Source organism: Pocillopora verrucosa, chromosome 3, assembly GCF_036669915.1.
Source record: "Pocillopora verrucosa isolate sample1 chromosome 3, ASM3666991v2, whole genome shotgun sequence".
Taxonomy (NCBI): Eukaryota; Metazoa; Cnidaria; class Anthozoa; order Scleractinia; family Pocilloporidae; genus Pocillopora; species Pocillopora verrucosa.
In genome coordinates, this window is record NC_089314.1 from 31,243,638 (window position 1) to 31,261,062 (window position 17,425).

The 17,425-nt window shown below is 37.4% G+C and overlaps 4 protein-coding genes and 1 long non-coding RNA gene across 12 annotated transcripts in view; 2 read left to right on the plus strand and 3 right to left on the minus strand.

Annotated features, from left to right (window-relative positions):
* LOC136279400 (ubiquitin carboxyl-terminal hydrolase 10-like) overlaps window positions 1–17,425 on the minus strand; it is a 150,110-nt gene that overhangs the window by 97,543 nt on the left and 35,142 nt on the right. The window lies entirely within an intron of this gene.
* LOC136279425 (A disintegrin and metalloproteinase with thrombospondin motifs 9-like) lies at window positions 160–1,826 on the minus strand. The gene is made up of 3 exons (XM_066163126.1): window positions 1,740–1,826; window positions 793–1,413; window positions 160–238 (listed from the first exon to the last, which is right to left on the minus strand). The coding sequence occupies exons 2-3, from the start codon at window positions 1,301–1,303 to the stop codon at window positions 210–212; spliced, it is 540 nt and encodes a 179-aa protein (XP_066019223.1). The 5' UTR covers window positions 1,304–1,413; window positions 1,740–1,826; the 3' UTR covers window positions 160–209.
* Window positions 6,851–8,709, plus strand: LOC131781319 (uncharacterized). Its single transcript, XM_066163078.1, has 3 exons — window positions 6,851–7,048; window positions 7,159–7,424; window positions 7,620–8,709. The coding sequence occupies exons 1-3, from the start codon at window positions 6,874–6,876 to the stop codon at window positions 8,694–8,696; spliced, it is 1,518 nt and encodes a 505-aa protein (XP_066019175.1). The 5' UTR covers window positions 6,851–6,873; the 3' UTR covers window positions 8,697–8,709.
* LOC136279401 (uncharacterized) lies at window positions 9,636–11,357 on the minus strand. Its single transcript, XM_066163077.1, has 3 exons — window positions 11,205–11,357; window positions 10,891–11,113; window positions 9,636–10,813 (listed from the first exon to the last, which is right to left on the minus strand). The coding sequence occupies exons 1-3, from the start codon at window positions 11,355–11,357 to the stop codon at window positions 9,636–9,638; spliced, it is 1,554 nt and encodes a 517-aa protein (XP_066019174.1).
* Window positions 14,501–17,341, plus strand: LOC136279409 (uncharacterized). The gene is made up of 3 exons (XR_010716837.1): window positions 14,501–14,779; window positions 15,740–15,791; window positions 17,299–17,341. It is a non-coding gene; the product is annotated as an uncharacterized lncRNA (long non-coding RNA).

A 17,425-nucleotide genomic window follows, 5' to 3' on the forward strand; every position in this document is an offset into this window, starting at 1 on the left:
ATGGTAGTAGAAATAAAACCAAGTTCTAGGTTATGAGCGTGAAACTGTAGTTTATAGTAATCCCTATCGGTAGAGTGACCTCCTTCAGTCCTGGTCATTATAAGTGAACTACTTTTTTTTTCTGGTGAGGATCAATTAGATGGCCTTTCCGACTCTGTTGAAATGCAGTTACTAATTCTGTCAGTTCCAGAATCGCGCACCTGAAGGCATCAGTCTTCATTCACAGCCAGTAAGGAACCTGTGTAGTGATAAGTTATATTAAGACTTTCACTTTATCTCAGCAAATTACAATTTTAGATATTTACACCCACTGGCATTTAAATATTGGATTCCTGACACAGAATTGGAGGCAAACAAAACTGCAAGAAGGCAAACATGTAAGAATAATTTTACTTGGTTTTACCTGCTGAGTTGATGGTGTAAATTGGCCTCCGAAAGGCATTCAAATAGACAGACCGATAGACAATCGCACAGGGGGAAGTGTCAGTTCGTGGAACAAGGAAGTTATAACAATATTGAAATTTATACGATAAACTGGATCCTACTCGCATTTCGTCGTCTGTTGGAGGACAGACGCATAGACGACGTGACCATCGCCGTGGGTCAGTACAGTAAGAGATCACAGACCAAACCTCGAGTACCACGTTTTTATTCTTACCACATTTTGACGTCATCTGTGATCTGTAACTGAACGGACCCACCGCAACACGAAATCTTTTTATTAATTTCATGGCCAGTTGTGTTATGAAAGCTATTCCAGAGGTAACTAAGACAAACATGATTTATACCTACCAGCAGGAATGGAACACAGAGGCTCCAGTATGATAAATCCCCCTGACGGCTCACATGTACCACACCAACCTCCACACTTGGCAAACACCACTGCACCATCACGCGACTTCTGGTAGTCCTGCATCGTCAAACTAGTCGGGTATACCAAAACTTTCCAGGTCACATCGTCCCGAACGTGAAGTCTCGTCCCTCTCAAATCAACCTTAAACTGACCCTTACGGCAGTCACCGGAGTTAGAAGACGAATAACAATCCCCAGCTTTGCCATATGAGATGTCTTTACCCTCCTGCGTCTGCGCAAATGTGAAAACATTGCTTAGAATTTTCATGGTTGTTATATCAAGGCGCACTTTGCTGAAGTAAGTAGTGCCTCGATCTTTGTACAGAGTTGATTGCACAGCCCCACTGCAGCCGCCACTAGGATATTGGAGCCTCTGGGCATACACAATAGCAAAGTTGTTCTCAGTACCAGACTCCAGGGTGATGAACTCTTGCGGCGTGTTATATGCCATATTATGACAGTAAATTCTAGTTGGGTCTTTACAGCCGTCGCTTACGTGAAGGAGGTAATGGCCGTCAGAAAAGTACCCGAATGTTTTCACCTCTGCACAGCTGCGAAACTCTGTTTAGAATTGATATCAAAATCAAATTCAAAATTGCTTAGGTTGCCACGTATACTGCAATCCTAAAATCAACTCAAACGAAAAACAGCTAAAAGAAAACAATGTCGAGAAAGTGTCCCATACAGTCGCTTCCATCCGAGTTGGCGAGCGTTTTAATATGAAAAACGGGTAAAAAACGCACCGAATCGTATGCATTTCAAATGAAGACGCAGACGAGTGGACAGATGGGATTAAAACGAAAACCGCTGATGTTGGCAAAAATATCCTGCCTCGTTTTTTTTTCTTTGAGACTAAAACGGACTCTTTTAAAAACAGATTGACCCACCTTTACTCGCAGCATGTGGCAGTTTCTTTGCCTCCTCTATGTCTTTACTTGGCTCGGGTGTAACTATGAGGTTGATCCCCGAGGAGATCTTCTTCCACTTGTCTATGCCCACCTCCTCCGTAATAGCAAATACAATGATCTTCACTGCATTGCTTCTAAAATTGGTGATCTCGGTCCTGATCTCAGAAGAATTCTCATCAAAGTTTTCCTGGGTCAGCACAACAAGAATATTCTCCGCAAATGGCCGCTCGCCTTTTTGAGTTGTGAAAACTTCATCTCGTACTTTTGTAAAAGCAGCGCTTAGTGTGCCTGGTTGGCCCCCAGGGCCAGGTATGCCGCCTACGAAACTCGTAAAGTTGGCTTTGTTGTAGTCATCATTGAAGAAGACCTTGGCGATCGCAGGACCATTGTAGTCCACCAGAGCAACACGAGTTTTGTCCTCAGATACTGCATATTCATCAACAAAGTTCTTCAAGATGGTTACCATTCTTGCAAAGACTGAAGAAGCTTGAGCTCCAGACGCACCGATTACAAAAGCAAGATCGACGGCTTTTTCTACAGAATATGACAACAACAAAAAGAAAATACGGCATAAAGTTAAGGCTGTACAGTTTAAACTGAATTAAGCTGACCCACGGAGAGGAATTTTAACAATAGCCACGAAGACGGATTTACTTTTTACATCTAGCAGCTTTTATCAGCTTTCCTTCTTAATAAGATGATACCCCTAAAATCTCAACACCTCCGCGGCACACGCGCTAATTTTTTTGTCCGCTACAAAGTTTGAAGCTTTCAACAAAGGAAGCCGGTGAGAGGTCTACTAATCGACGATCAGAAGCCTATTTCTCGAATGTTCGATGACTGAAAATGTCCAGTGTTGCGGTAGGGGCTATTAAAAAAGCCCTAGGCATGGAGAACAGTCAAGAGAAAGATTATAGCTTTTTGGGGAACGACACATTCCCCAACCTTTAGGATGCACTAGTTTGGTACTTAAAATATGGAGGAATAATAACACTGAAGCGACTTTAAGAGTTTTTTGTCTCTGATTGTGAATTACATCAGTATTAGCCTTCACAGAAGAGGGGGGAGCGGTGCGAGAGATTAACTATATTTATGCAATCCCATGTCCCATTGGGCCCCGTAAGTTCCAAGTAGTGGTTCTAGTTAAAGAAAGATACGACGGACATGGCAACAAGAAATTAGCGAAACAAAAGATTTAAATAGGCTCTATTGGATTTTTTGACTGCCCAAGATCTGGGCGCGAACATAGCGCAAGCTTTAAAAGTGTCAACATGCAAAAAAAAAACATTGAGGCTCGATACGATCGGACGATTATTATTTGCAAAGATGTGCTAGAAACACTTTAACTCAATGCAGTTTTTCTGTAACGGAATCTAAGGTTTCCGGCAACTGCACCCGTAATATTCATAGGCCTTCTACGCCTGAAAAAGAGGTCAACTGAAAAGAAAACACCGTGGGAAAGATTGCTAATAGGCGACAGCTTCGAAAGTTTACGCATGCTCAGATATAGATCTTGGCGAAGTCTTAGTCCATTACGTAATGTTTTGCAACAAAGAAAATAGGGATCTTTCGAGCAAGATTGATCGCGTTTCCATCGTTGGAATTTCCGAAGATTTGCTAGACCGTTAAACATATTCGCGCCCTTCCTAGTCCCTGTGGATAAAAAAAAATTCATAAGACCAAATTTGAGATGGAGGAAGAAAACACAAAATTGCAAATAGCGATGAAACTTCCTTTGTAACCCCAATTTTTTTTTCAGCTTTTAAATGATCGGCAAGACAAATTTCACAAACTGTGAAAATTTTGAGAGATTTCACCGCAGTAAATTGAAGAAAATCGAAGGTAAAGCCAAATTATCACTGGCGAGCGCCTCCCTTTGTGGAGCCTTGATAACGAAAATCATTTTGTTAATATTTACTACAACAAACGATAGTCTGAACCTTGCTCATCGCCTTTTGATAGCGTATAGTGACCTTGAAAAGCAAAACATTAAATTTTTCTGGAAAAACATTACGCTGGCGCGCGCGCCAACGTTGAGGAAAAACATTGAGGAGTCTTCCTATTGAACCCAACAATAGCTCAGCACGTGCTTTTAAAACTCTGTACCATTTCTTTCAAAACTTTGTCATTTCTCAGCGTTTCTGTGAAAAACAAAGACTTGAAATCACCATGTTCTATGCGCTCTTAGAGCGGCCGGGAAACTTCTACAGTAATTCAGCCACGTTTATATTTTTAACTCACCGTTTTCTGGAAGTTCACTGTCGTGACATTTTAAAATCCCTGTTTTAATTTCTAACAATTTTAAGGAAAAAAAGCGCGAGATTTAATTTATCCTGTTTCCTCTCCTTATATCTTAAATTGTTTGAATTTTTGTTTCTCGATGCTGGATAAATAACGATGAAGGAAAATCAGCTATTAGGGCACGTTAAGTGAATGGGTTTTTCAAGGAACAAGCCCAGATGATAAGGAACGAAACCTCATAAAACAAAAACACAGATCACAAAAAAACATGTTTCAAATTAACGAGTAATCCAGTTGTGAATGAAAACCTTCAATTTCCATGTCGCAATAAACCAAAACTGCCTGTCCAGATCCATTTAAATCCAACCAATATTTCTTGCTAATAACATTTTTTCCTTCACTCGCTTTTATTTCCCGACATGACACTGCAGACACTTCTGGACTGGATCCCAAAGGAGCTGTTATATAAAGTAGATAAAACAGTACAAGCATTAATTAACCATAGCTTCTCTTGCTTACTATAACTTCGACTGCACACAACCAGACTCTACCGAGAATAGCTATGATATCTAATGCATACCTCTGTCGACTAAACGTACGCGGTAAAACCGAGCAGGGTCTGGTTGGAAATTCTCAGGCCTTGCCTCTTCGGTCCGGTTATTCAGTTCACAGTGCTTTTCTCCGAATACGTAATTGTAACTCTGGCATCTGATTTCTCTCTCACAGCTGATGTCACACTCGTGGATGGCTGTTACTGAGAACTTCTTGAAGACGAATCCTTCCAGAGTCATTCCGCTTATACTCGTTTCCTTTCTGCATTGTCCATCTGCGGATACGATGGCCATCAAGAGGCCAACGGAGAAAAACAGACACACTTTTCTCCACATTAAACGACCACGATGAGCCAAAAAAAAAAAATGAGTGAGTTTCCGGTGTCTCCTGTTATGGAGAGTAAATGAAGTCGATCTATACTGAGAATTGTTCTTAACTACTTCTCAAAGCAATGAAACTTTTCTCAGCAATGTTTATCAGTAGGTCACGAAGCAATTTCTTACCTCAGTTTGTTATAACAATTTTGTTTCGTAACATTTTTTTTACATCGACCTTTAATTGGCTATCAGAATACGTATAACATTGATTAGCTCAGTGTTTCGATGATAAAAAACCTACGTGCGATTATCCTCTTGTTATTGCCGCGCATCTCAGGGTTCTACGTTTTTTTTTTTTTTTTTTGCAATTTCACAGCTGAGTAATGGGAAAAATACTTCAGTAGTATAATTCAGCTACTCAAGCTGGAAAAATGCCACCGTTGAGGTAAATATTAGCTCATAGTTAATAATCACTGAAAAGTTTAAGAGGGATCAGCTTAACATGAAATTTCTTGTTTAAACACAGGTAAAAAGCAAGAGTTGAAATTCTCTTGTAAACAACTATTGGAGGGAATCATCGGTTTCTTTTCTATTATAAAAGGAATTCTTTTCTTACTGTGTTTCTTTTTTCCTCTGTTACTTACTTACATTAATTATTTACAGCTTTGTTGACGAGTTCGACTCGCTAACAATTTTCGTCTTAATCTTCCGCTGCTCGATTATCTTTCGTCCATTCGCATTGAAGTTTAACAAAGTAACTTTTATAAAACTAGGAGAGCCCCATTTTAAACTTTAGCCCATGGAATAAGCTACATCACGGAAAATTGAAGAGATTGTTTAGTTTTTTCGTTTGTTTTATGTCATGGATGTTTTTCAGTTAAGTGATGACATGTGGTGGACGGTGTGTTGGTTCTCTGTGTGTCGCGGTATCTGCTGACGCACAATGCAGACAAGAAACGAGTATAGGTGGAATGGCTCTGCAGGGATTTTTCATCAAGAAGTTCACATGAGTGTGACATCTGCTGTGAACGAAAGACCAGGTGCCAGAGTTATAATTACGTAATCGGAGAAAAGTTTTGTGAACTGAATAACCGAACCAAAGAGGCAAACCCTGTGAGTTTCCTCGCAGACTCTCGGTTTTACCAAGTAGGTATTTTTGGCAGAGGTACGTAATGTGCTTTAAGTGAAACCTGCTATCACAGTTCTGTTTAACTAGAAAAATTAATAGCTAAGGCTTGTAACATTTTGTCTCATTTCTATCACAGCTTCTCTGGGATCTATTCCAGAACTGCCTGCTGTGTCGTGTCAGGAAATAATAGCGAGTGAAAGCAAAGCCGTCATCAGCAAACAATACTGGTTGGATCTAGGTGGATCTGAGAAGGCCGTGTTGGTTTATTGCGACATGGGAATGGAAGGTTTTTGTCCAAACACTTGACTGATTTGCTTGTTCATCGTATCTTCATTTTCTTTTGTGTTTCTATTCTCTCTGTTTGTAGCCATTAATGTATGCAGTCCAATTTCGAGTTACATCACTTCAAACAGAGCTAACCACCTTTTTTTTTTCTAGATATCGATGAGTGCACCGCCGGTACTGACGACTGTGACGAGAACGCCGGCGCTTACTCGGTATCAACACTGTCAGCTCTTACATCTGCATGAGTAAGCAGAGATGTTAAATAGAAATGTATGACTTTTAATTAATGAACTTGAAGTGATGCCCTTGTAAAAAGAGATACACTTTGATTGATTGTCTTGTTCGGGTAGATCGCCAAACATTTGGAACCTTTACAAAGCTGGTAAAACAATAGGCGGTGTTTACACCATTAAACCTGAAAAAAGGTCTGCTCTTGATGTACTTTGTGACCAAATGTAGCGTTGCAGTCGTGTCTTCCGTTGTGGTTATGTCCTCACACATTCGCCTTTGTCACGGCCCGCCATCTTGGATTACGTCATTGAATATTGTACATGAGGTCGAGGCCACGCGTGGTAAGTTCACAAACAAAATGGCGACTAGTAGCGATAGCGTTGAACTCGAATTTTGGCACAAAAATATAACAAAAATACCCAAAGTTACAAACTCTTTTGTTGAGGATTTTGCTGAGAAGAACCTACCGATCAAAGCCACTGTAACAAGAGGATATAAATTCTTTCACGAAGAATATATTCACGATATTGAAGGTGAGCCTCGTTGACCTCGTGGTAGCTTTCTTTGTTTGACTGTCTTTCCAATATTTTGTTTCTGTGCTCAGTGTTTTGAGTTTTAACTCTTTTTTCTCGGTTTTTAACAGTAAAACTTTGCAAGGAAGAGGATTCAGGAGTAGTGGCTCGGGCTAAATGCTTCAGAAGTATGAAAAAGAACGAAGATCCTCACAAGTTGTCTGTTGTGTTCGAGAGCTCCTCTATTGAGGCTAGCATCAACAAGTATATGTGTAGTTGTGCTGCTGGACAAGGTCTTTGCCATCATGTTCTTGGATTGCTCTATACTCTTGCCCATTTCCAGCTATTAGGCTTAAAAAGTGTCCCGCCAATGGTTTCTAAAACATCAAAGGCACAGGTAAAATTTAATAATAATAATAATAGATTTGATGATAAACAATAAGAAAAAACAGTCATTAATGTATAGAGATTTGACTGTATCTTACCAATATTTTTCCTTAAAAACTCCTTTTAATCACACTGCTGTTTTTAAACATAACACAATAAGCAATTTTGAATTCATATAGTATATTTGTATATTATTTTTTTGCAGAGATGGCATATCCCCAGTCGTAAAGAGGGCATTAAAGCAAGGCCAGTGACAGATTTGATTATACAAAAGTCAAAGCCAAAAGATAAATTGCATGAACCTAAAAAGAAGAGAAAGGTGTGTGGTGTGGCAAGCACGATCTACAAACCCTTCCAGCAATCATTAAGTAGCCTTGACTTGACTAGTGTGCTGTCGCCACAGTTTGAAAATCTCAACAATCAACCTGGATTTATGAGAATATGGGAAGATGAACAAAGTGAGCCTCCAATTTTAGTAGACTCGGCCTTTGGAAAGGTGCCAAAAGGCTGTGTCATAAGCTATCAACAGCCATTGAAAGTTAAGAGCAATATTAACATACAGCTACCTGCATTCAACTTTCCATCTTTAAGCTATCCAGATACAGTGCTCAATGAAAAACAAGACCTTTTCTTCAGCTCCCTTGCAATATCAGGTCAACAGTCTATTGACTTTGAAATGGAGACAAGGGAACAGTCAACTACAACAGCATGGCATGAACTAAGGAAGTTTAGGCTTACAGCTTCAAATTTCAAAGATATATGCTCAAGAAGAAAAGACCATGAAATCCTTTCTACGCGTTTACTAAAGGGAAAAGTAATCCAAACTGCAGCCATGAAATATGGGATACAAAATGAGGGGGTAGCTGCTGATATGTACAAAACACAGTTTGGCAGAGACACTCACCTAGTAGGTTTTCTTATAAACCCATGTCTCCCACACCTAGGCTGTAGCCCAGACAGAAGAGTGTTTGACGACACTGAACAACATCCATGGGGCCTGATAGAAATAAAGTGCTCTCCAGCAAGTCATCTGGATAACCTTCAGTATTTAAAGTTTAATGAACGAAATGGGTCATATTCATTGAAGAAGACACACAAGTATTATTATCAAGTTATGGGATGCCTTGGTTTAACAGGAAGTCAGTGGTGCGATTTCTTTGTTTACTGCAAGGATGAATTTCACTGTGAACGAGTATATTTTGATGAACTTCTCTTTTCTGAAATGCTGGACAAACTGAATGTATTTTTTTTTGATTATCACCTGAATACATGTGTTCAATAATTTATTGTATGTCTCTTATACAAAATAACTTCGTGCCTAAGTAACAAGCTAATTGTGTGTGACAAAGTTTGGTGGGAAGTGGAGTAAAGACATTTGAATCAGCATTCTTAAAATGTTAAAATGTAACAAGTCAAACCTAATTAGACTCAGAACTTGTTCTAGTAATTATCATTACACAGCTGTTTGCAGAAATTATTGCCACAACTTTAAAAACATTGGGTTCATGATTGGTAATTTAATAGTTTTTGTATTTTTTCCAAAAATACAATACTTATGATAATTCAGTTTCATTTAAGCCTATATGTCTGTAATATATTGTAAGCGCCATAATTTTTACAAACAGCTGTACATATTTCATTGTTTATCATGCATTCAAATACTGTGACTAAGTTGGGTGTATTTCAAGCCATTTAATAGTTTTTTACTGTTATTAAACAGAACATTCTGTACAAACATGATAAATAAAAATACATGAATGACTTCAACAGGTTTTGTATTTAAACCCCAAAAGGGCATTTTTATAATATTTGGCAATAATGAAATTTGTGAATAAATGTAAAGTTATTAAATTCATAATTTTTTTTTCCAAAAAGCTAGTTTGAAAGCTTGCATTGAATCTGTAAAACAAAAATAGTACTAACAATATAATTTTTACTGATTTTACTGTTTATTTTAATGCCTAACCAATATGCCATGTACATACGAAAAGGGTGCCCCTAGGGGATAGGGCCACCCTACTATTCACCCTTCCACATCACATGTTAACAGATGGCATAGTTCTTACCTAGGTTGGACCTAATACGTAGTGTACCCTCACTCAATGTCAACTAACTCTTAGTTGTTAAAAGTTGTTAGTACTATTTGTATTACAGATCCTTACATACTTTACTTTAAATGATGCTTACTCTTCCATCTATTTTACAACAATTGTATACATATTTAGATATATTGCTTTTCATGCAACAAAGGCCCCTGGAAATTGGTAATAAGACATGCCACTGTCCATATTTGATTAATGCTGCCAGCTACTGTAAGAGGTATAACTTTATCAAAATAGTGAAACTCTTTCACCCTTCTTATGGCCCTTTCCACATGGACTCTTAAATTATGTATCTGTTTACTGGTTGAAAGTTCTTTCTTTGAAAATTGACCCTTACTTGACAAAAAGGCAGGCATTGCTACTCCACAACCTATTGGCTTTAATAGATCCTCTATAGTAAATCCTTTATCAGCCATTATTTGATCACCTGGCTCAAGTAAATTCAACAAACCTGATTGCTTAACAAGCTCCTTGTCAGAAATACTTCCTTCAAAAAGAGAACTTACATGAATAATTTCCCCAGATGGAGATATTACAACATTGCCTTTGTAAGTTGTGTGGCTCTTATATGATGAATAGCAATTGCTATTCAAAACCATACTAGATGGTGCTTGTACCTTGATCTCTGAGGCATCAATAATACCACGGCATTTAGGATATAACAATTTAAAACACTTAGGCATATGTTTGTCAATTTTTGCCCGAGAGGGCCATATAGGAATGGTTCCCAAAACAAAATAGAGAAAGTTAACCCAAGAAATAAAAACTCTACTCACAGTTGAAATAGAAATATCAAATTCACTGGCTAGTTTCTCATTAAAAGTACCCAGCCTCAGCTTAGTAATGCATAAATAAAACTGATCAAATAAGCTAAGTTTGCATGTCTTGAGAGTGTCTCTCATGTTACTTATATCTTTCCCACTTTTTGCTCGTGCTCTCTGTACTTGGGACCATGAAAACATACTTTCAGCTGTGGGTCTAAGGGCATTGAAGGTACTCACAAAAATAGCAAATGACGAAAAGCCAGTATGGAATCTAACGCGTTTGTCTGACATCCCTTTCAGTTGTCTGTAAAAAGATTGTTTTGAAAGCAGCTGTTCTAATTGTTCGATACGAGCTTGCGCTGCCTCAAGTAGCTCTTCTACAGGCTTTTCGGGTTCAGTAAATAAATAATCATGTAGGTTGACAGTAGGTGTTATGATTGTGGTGTCAGTAGTTACGGTGGAGTCCTCCATGTGGCTGCTAGTATCGATGACATTTTCGTCTACGCTTGAATCTTCGATGGGCCCAATTTCGACTGTGGGAATGTAGAAAATAACATGTTTAGAAATATTTAGGGCGGGCCTAAAGTACGATTTCATAAAAAATAAATACCTGTAGAGGAGATTGGCTGTATATTATCCACGACATCAATCTCGGTTGTGTTAGTACGTGTTGTGCATTCGCGTTTCGTTGGTGACTTTCGTTTCTTTGATAAAGTTGTCCATTCAAAAACGGATGGTACAGCACCATTAACGAGTACACTTTTTCCTGTTAGCGTTTTTTTTATATCTGTGGGTTTAAAATGATCAGAGCAAACTCTTGTACTGTTGGTTATCTGAAAGATATCGGAAAAAATATAAGGTTTGCTATATAAACAACGCTGAAACGACGCTAAACTGAACTATGATATATAAAAGGCCATTTACCTTGAAGGACCGGCCGACATCACGCTTAATTTTTATAATCCACTGTCTTCTTAAGTCTTTGTCTTTCGGGAATTGATGAAAGGTTATATTAGACTGCACTTTTGATCTATTGTTATTGCACTTAGGAACACAACAGTGATCTTTGTTCCGCATGATCGCTCGAGTGTTCAGTGTGTCAAGAACCGGTCAGCATTAGATTCCATCCACCAAAACCACCTTGGTCGAGAGGGACTGAGATGGAATGATGGAAAAAAATTACGAAGCTACGACAACATGCCGACTTATCCCGATGACCCAAGTGTATTATTTGTTTGGGAAATTGCGTCAAAACTTTTTACTAAAGAAATGGTAAGTATTAATTTATTGTTCGATTGTAGTATTATAAAACATTTTACGCAATTTTATGCAGATATTTCACGTATTTAAAAGGTGCTTAGATGTTACGTAGTTTTGGTGGATGTCATTAGGGAACATCCACCAAAACTTTGACCAAAACCATCAACAATATATTTTTTAAATTTTATCTATAGCCATTGTTAGATGTTCAGGGAGACAAAAGATTTATACCACTAATTAGCAGTTAGTGCTCTGGCTAATTATTTTTTATGGTGCACAATTGCTGACCGACCAAACGTTCATAATGATTATCATAACTCTTAACACATAGAATAAAGTGGTTTTGGTGGATGTTTCTCTCCATCCACCAAAACCACCACAGAAATTTCTGCTACTTCCTTACAGAAGACTGATGTGACCTGCTATTTGGAGTACATAACCACAATCTATTTCTTTGTATGTAGAGATATTTTGGAAAGTTCTTGAGTCAGCACCTTTTTTTTATTGAAACCATAATCATAACATGGTGCATAATATAGAATACAAAAGGTTCTGGTGTGGTAATCATGTAATCTTGAAACAGGAGAGTTTTTAACTGACTTAAACTGATTTAAACAAACATTTGCAACAAAATTCCAGGTCCAGAAATTTCTTCCACTATTTCCGCTAAAATCATAACCTTTAAGTACAACAAATCAGCACATTAGTAATTGTTATCAGGGGTCTGAAAATCCTATAAATCTTTCACATTTATTTCAAGTAACCTTTAATTTCACATGGATGAATAAGTATACACTCAACATGCAGAATGTCAAGTACATTTTACAAACTATTTCCCTTTTTATGGATAGACAGTGAAAGGCCTTTGCCACATTGGTGAATCAAACCATTGTATACCATGCAATTTGTGATAATTGTTTGTTTTTGCTCACAATACCCAGAAAAATGGAGGGGATAAATTTAAATAGCAAATTCTATGGTTAAAATTAAATAACATTGGAAGATCAAATTAACTTTGTACTGTTTAAAATTCAGTTTTGGTTTCTTGCTTATTCCAGCCTCTTGATATTCAAAAGCATTCCTTGTCATTTTTGTGTTCTTCTGTGTACATAACTTGAAAAATAAACACAGAGAAAGGAAACCACAAAGGATTAAACTTGAAGCTAAAGCAAAGTTTAAGTTGAGCCATAGCTGATCCAAATACTGAGCACTTTGTATTGTAACCCATTTAGCAGTAAAGTTTATCTATATGTCTGCCGGCTTGTCACAAGTCTTACCCCTCTCCTTCAAAAGTCTCTATAAATAAATTTTTCTTTGTGGTCCCTAATTGATGATTAGTATATTACAGCTCCTCAATTTTCCTCTCTCAAGACAAGGTTACTCTAAATTTAACAAAGTAATGGACTTGATAAAACTCAAACTATAACTCAGCTGGCTGCTACTTGCAACCTTAATTTCTAGATATCAGTATACAATAATCAATATGTTATAAATAAGAACCCTAATGCTTAATTTTGCAGTGATCACCTTCCTCCTTTTCATTTGCAGACCAGACTGGAACCTCTATAGGTGTGTTTGCTTGTTTTGAGTGGGGATGGAAGAAAAGGAGTCATGCCGCATATCTGATTTATTAAATTGGATTTGTTCTGTCTATACATGAGTAGAACTACCTTGTTCTCTGAAAAAAAAATTTCTTGCATTTTTATCTGTGCTTTGTAGTCAAACTTCCTTGTGTCTTGGACAAGAAATCTTATTTTCTTGAAAACAAAATCTTTGTTTCCAGCCTTCTGTAATAGGTAAATATAACAGTGTAAGATGAGTGACAGTGTATTTCTCAAGTTATTTTTTGGAATGTGACAAAACGGAAGTGTCATAGTGTGATAAGGAGCCAACATATGATTGCTTGATAGAAAGCAAAAAATGCAGAATTGCATATATTTTCTCCTTTGTCAGCAGCATATGTTAGTGAAAAGTTCTTATGATTGTTAACTTCTAAACCATCTTCAATTTAGTCAAGATTGAACTGTTATCACGTTTGTCATAAAAGTATTCTGAGATCAATGTCATATGACCCATTCATGTATTTGACCTTTTGAATTAGCAAGCCATAGTTGACAGAAACACAAAGGTTGAGGATATAAAGAAATTATTATATACAGTACTTCTTCTGCATCTTTTCGTTTCTTTTTCTCTCCAGCTGTTCTATCTATGCCGCGCTGGCAATTGCACTTTCCTTCCCAAAATTAGGAAAGGCACACCAGTAAAAAACGAATTTTTGCTCCTTAAATATCTCATGCATCTTCCCCCAGTATTTTGTGACTTCTGTCCGAGGAAGGAGGTGTAAGCATTAAATTAATCCGAATGATTCCATAATTGTGGTAGAACTTGAACTAGATAAACTAGTGAGAATGCACAATAGCGATAGCAAAGCTTTGTAATGTCAAAGAGCTATATCAATATATATATATATATATATATATATATATACACACACACCGGTGTTCCCGAAACCTTTGCCAGCTTTAAAGAAAGAAAACTTCGTTGTCAATCCTGTTTCAAATTCCGCAATAAGTTTATGCGCCTCATCAACAGAATTTACGTATCCTAAATTATCTGCATGTCTACCATCAATGGTTCGCGACTTAAAATTCTCGCTATGCTGTTTCTGTTTGTTCCTCAAGAATCATGGGATTTACAGCTTCGGGTGTTCGGCTACATCACTTGCGGATTTCCGAGAATCTTCGGTTATGTTTTGCAAGTCATTAAATATTTCAACTCAGTCCCTCTCGACCGAGGTGGTTTTGGTGGATGGAATCTAATGCTGACCTCAAGAACCACGCGTGACCTCGTTTTCATGCCAAAAAGCATTACGTCATTTTCAAGATGGCGATACCGTGACAAAGGCGAATTATAACCAATAGAATGCAGTTTTACTTCTTCCAATCAAAGTGCGTTGTGATCGTGTCTTCTGCGTGTCACTTCCCAACTAGGGGAGGGATGCAAAGCAAAAGTGTAAAAAGATCGTTAAGATTTCCGCGCTCGAAGTTTGAGAATTTCGTGGGCTATCCTTGGCACCTTTTGGGACGCTTCGGATTGGTGAAAGAGTAAGATTCTGGTTGCGTTTTTAAGTGCGAGGTATTTGGGAAATTTCCTTCTATACGTTGGAAAGCCTAGGAAGACGAGAATTTGACATTGCCTCATGGCTTTCCTTACTTTTCTGTTGGAGCTAGTACAATAAGGTAAGGTTTTCGTTGCACTTCATGCTAGTATTTTTTTAAATTTTAAATATTACAACCATTCTTCAAAGATCGCGTTCAAGTTTTGTGCTAAATTCTAGTAGATTTCATGTAGCTGCATGATACCTGGATTCATTGAATCCTTCTGTGTCGAGGACTGACTTTTTTATTTTGTTTGGGACATGCAACACTTGATATGACACGTCGATTAAAAACCAGGACAGCTCTCGGTGTTTCAATGATCAAAAACTTGTGATTTTCTTCCAGCCTCAATAATTTGTATTATGTTGCATGTAGCAGTCTCATAGTGTCTACACTGGTGGCTATTATGGGTACAGTGGAAGACATGTATTCATTGTAAATGTATGGGGCTACGCAAAAATTCAGCTAGGATGTATGGTCGATGTTAAACTTCACATATCCTGGAAAGTTAACTTACAAACTGCTTACACATATGATGAAGATCTGGTCTCTTATAAAGGATAGGGTGCTGGCTCCTAACGCTCTGCAGCAAGTAACAGTTGGGTCATCATTCTCTTTGCTCACCCAGAGGGGCACAAATTTGCAGCAAAATTACTCATCACTTAATAATATGTGCTTTTCTATTTATCTATCTACTTTCTTTCTTTTGATCTATTTAGAATAAAGCCCCTTGAACTAATTTATGAGGAATACCACAATGATATGTATTTTGTTACCACATTTTACATACTTTTTCAATTGTGTGTTACAAACATTAAAATGAAGTAAATACTAATTCATGCACAAATGAATACTTAATTCAATACAGACTATTGCCCATTATTAGCGATTATTGCTCCTACACTTGTTAGCAAGAACTTGGTCTTGTTGGAGTTCATTGTGAGTGTCTGGTAATCCATATATCAATGGAGACATTCTCTGCAACTATCTTTGTGAAGAAAATACCAATCCTTTCACCCTTACTCAATATCATTCATACAGGCATGGATGAGAACCAGCAGCAAAGCAAAGTAAACAAAAGTGCAGATGAAAGGTATCTGTTGTGCTTGTCCTTGGTGTAAAAATCAGTTTCCTTTGATTTTGTTAATGATGTGAATGAAAAATGCATTTTGTGTAGAGAAAGATAAAATTTAGCTCCTAGCCTAAGTTATGGTGAGATGATATGTCACTATCAATTTGGCCTCTTTTAAAAGTAAAAGAATAAACTTAGGATAAAACTAAACTACAGCATACCTATACTAAACCCTCAGCCTATTTGTATCAATATTATTATTTTTTCTGGTGTTTACCCAATAGATTCAATCCACTTACAGACATAGATGGTGCCTGTAAATTTTACCTTTATTCTTAGGGTAAGACACATGTAGAAAGCAATATTTCGCAAAACAACAACATTATGTATGCAAATTTTAAATTTTTCCAATTTTTTCTGCTTGACTTTTTGAGTGGTTCCAGGATTTTCTTGTGCAAAGAGTTCTAGGTGAATGTACCAGTCACCATGTTTTTTGGTATGATGGTTTACATTGATTGCTGTGCTCTACATTCATCATTGAAGTACCAATTAATTCCTTTGCCATCAGTAATTGCTTTAAATATACTGTGTCAGAAATCACAGCACTGTTCCCCAAATTTAATGTTGTCCAGGGCACAATTTCATATTTTTGAGCAAGGCAAAGGTAAAAATCAAACAAGACCACACAGACATCATCTATGAGACATCATTACTATGTATATAATGTTTATATAGTTTGTTATGTAAAAGCTACTCTATTCATTAAATCAGTGTCAACACTCTCCCTCACTCTCTCTTGTAGCAGATATAATTTTAGCCAACTTGAGAAATAGTGGCCTAAAATGGACATCCGAACTTTTAAATTTCCAGGGAAAGGTTCCCCAGACTTTGCTATCCAAGTGGGAATAAATGGCTGCCACACTGTCATTTTTGTCCCTCCCAGCTGCTCAAATGTTTTCCCTCCTTTCCACAATCTTACCAAAGCCCCTATATGTGTAGTAATAAAAACATTGAAGTGCAGTGTGCTATCTCAGCAAGAGATGATAATCATGCACACTTTTAAGTGAGTCATCCTAGCAGATGTTTGGTGAGGTATTACATTCTGTGCTCAAAATCTAGTTCACATAGACCTGGGGAAAAAGAACAGGGTGTAATAGTCAGGTCGGTGAATTGCTACAAGCTTTAGTTTGATACCACTACTCATTTGGTTATCCATTTGGTTATCTATCTTGCTGGTAATCTTTCTGGTTATTTGGGTTTTTTATGGAACCTCTTCCCATCAAGAAGAAGCATGGTATGTGTTTGAAAGTTGATAGAAAAGAAAAGTTGAAAAAAAAAAAATGGAAATAGGGGAGGAACAGGATGGTACCAAAGACAGTGGTACATTTTTTTTTGCTGGGGGTAGTTTTTTTATTTTTGAATTAGGGTTCTAGCCTAAGTATGTCTAAGTTTCTACACTTGTTTATTCTTGTGATTTCTTGCTTTAGGAAGTGAGGTAGAATTGTTTGAATTTGTTTTTTCATTACAGCCACTTGAGTCTGTAAATGGAAAGAAAACACTGAAAAATGGTGGTAAGGAACACATTGCTTGCACTATAAAGTACTGAAAGTAATTTGTAACTCTCCACATTTGTTATTTACAATTGATATGCTTTG

Excerpts from the sequence above, each read along its gene's own strand:
- LOC131781319 (XM_066163078.1), top strand. The coding sequence starts at position 6,874 with ATGGCGACTAGTAGCGATAGCGTTGAACTCGAATTTTGGCACAAAAAT. Across the intron at positions 7,049-7,158 it reads ATATATTCACGATATTGAAG|TAAAACTTTGCAAGGAAGAG; the intron begins GTGAGCCTCGTT and ends GGTTTTTAACAG. Across the intron at positions 7,425-7,619 it reads CTAAAACATCAAAGGCACAG|AGATGGCATATCCCCAGTCG; the intron begins GTAAAATTTAAT and ends ATTTTTTTGCAG.
- LOC136279401 (XM_066163077.1), bottom strand. The coding sequence starts at position 11,357 with ATGCGGAACAAAGATCACTGTTGTGTTCCTAAGTGCAATAACAATAGA. Across the intron at positions 11,114-11,204 it reads ATGTCGGCCGGTCCTTCAAG|ATAACCAACAGTACAAGAGT; the intron begins GTAAATGGCCTT and ends GATATCTTTCAG. Across the intron at positions 10,814-10,890 it reads ACAGCCAATCTCCTCTACAG|TCGAAATTGGGCCCATCGAA; the intron begins GTATTTATTTTT and ends ACATTCCCACAG.
- LOC136279425 (XM_066163126.1), bottom strand. The coding sequence starts at position 1,303 with ATGGCATATAACACGCCGCAAGAGTTCATCACCCTGGAGTCTGGTACT. Across the intron at positions 239-792 it reads TCTGTGTTCCATTCCTGCTG|GTTCCTTACTGGCTGTGAAT; the intron begins GTAGGTATAAAT and ends ATCACTACACAG.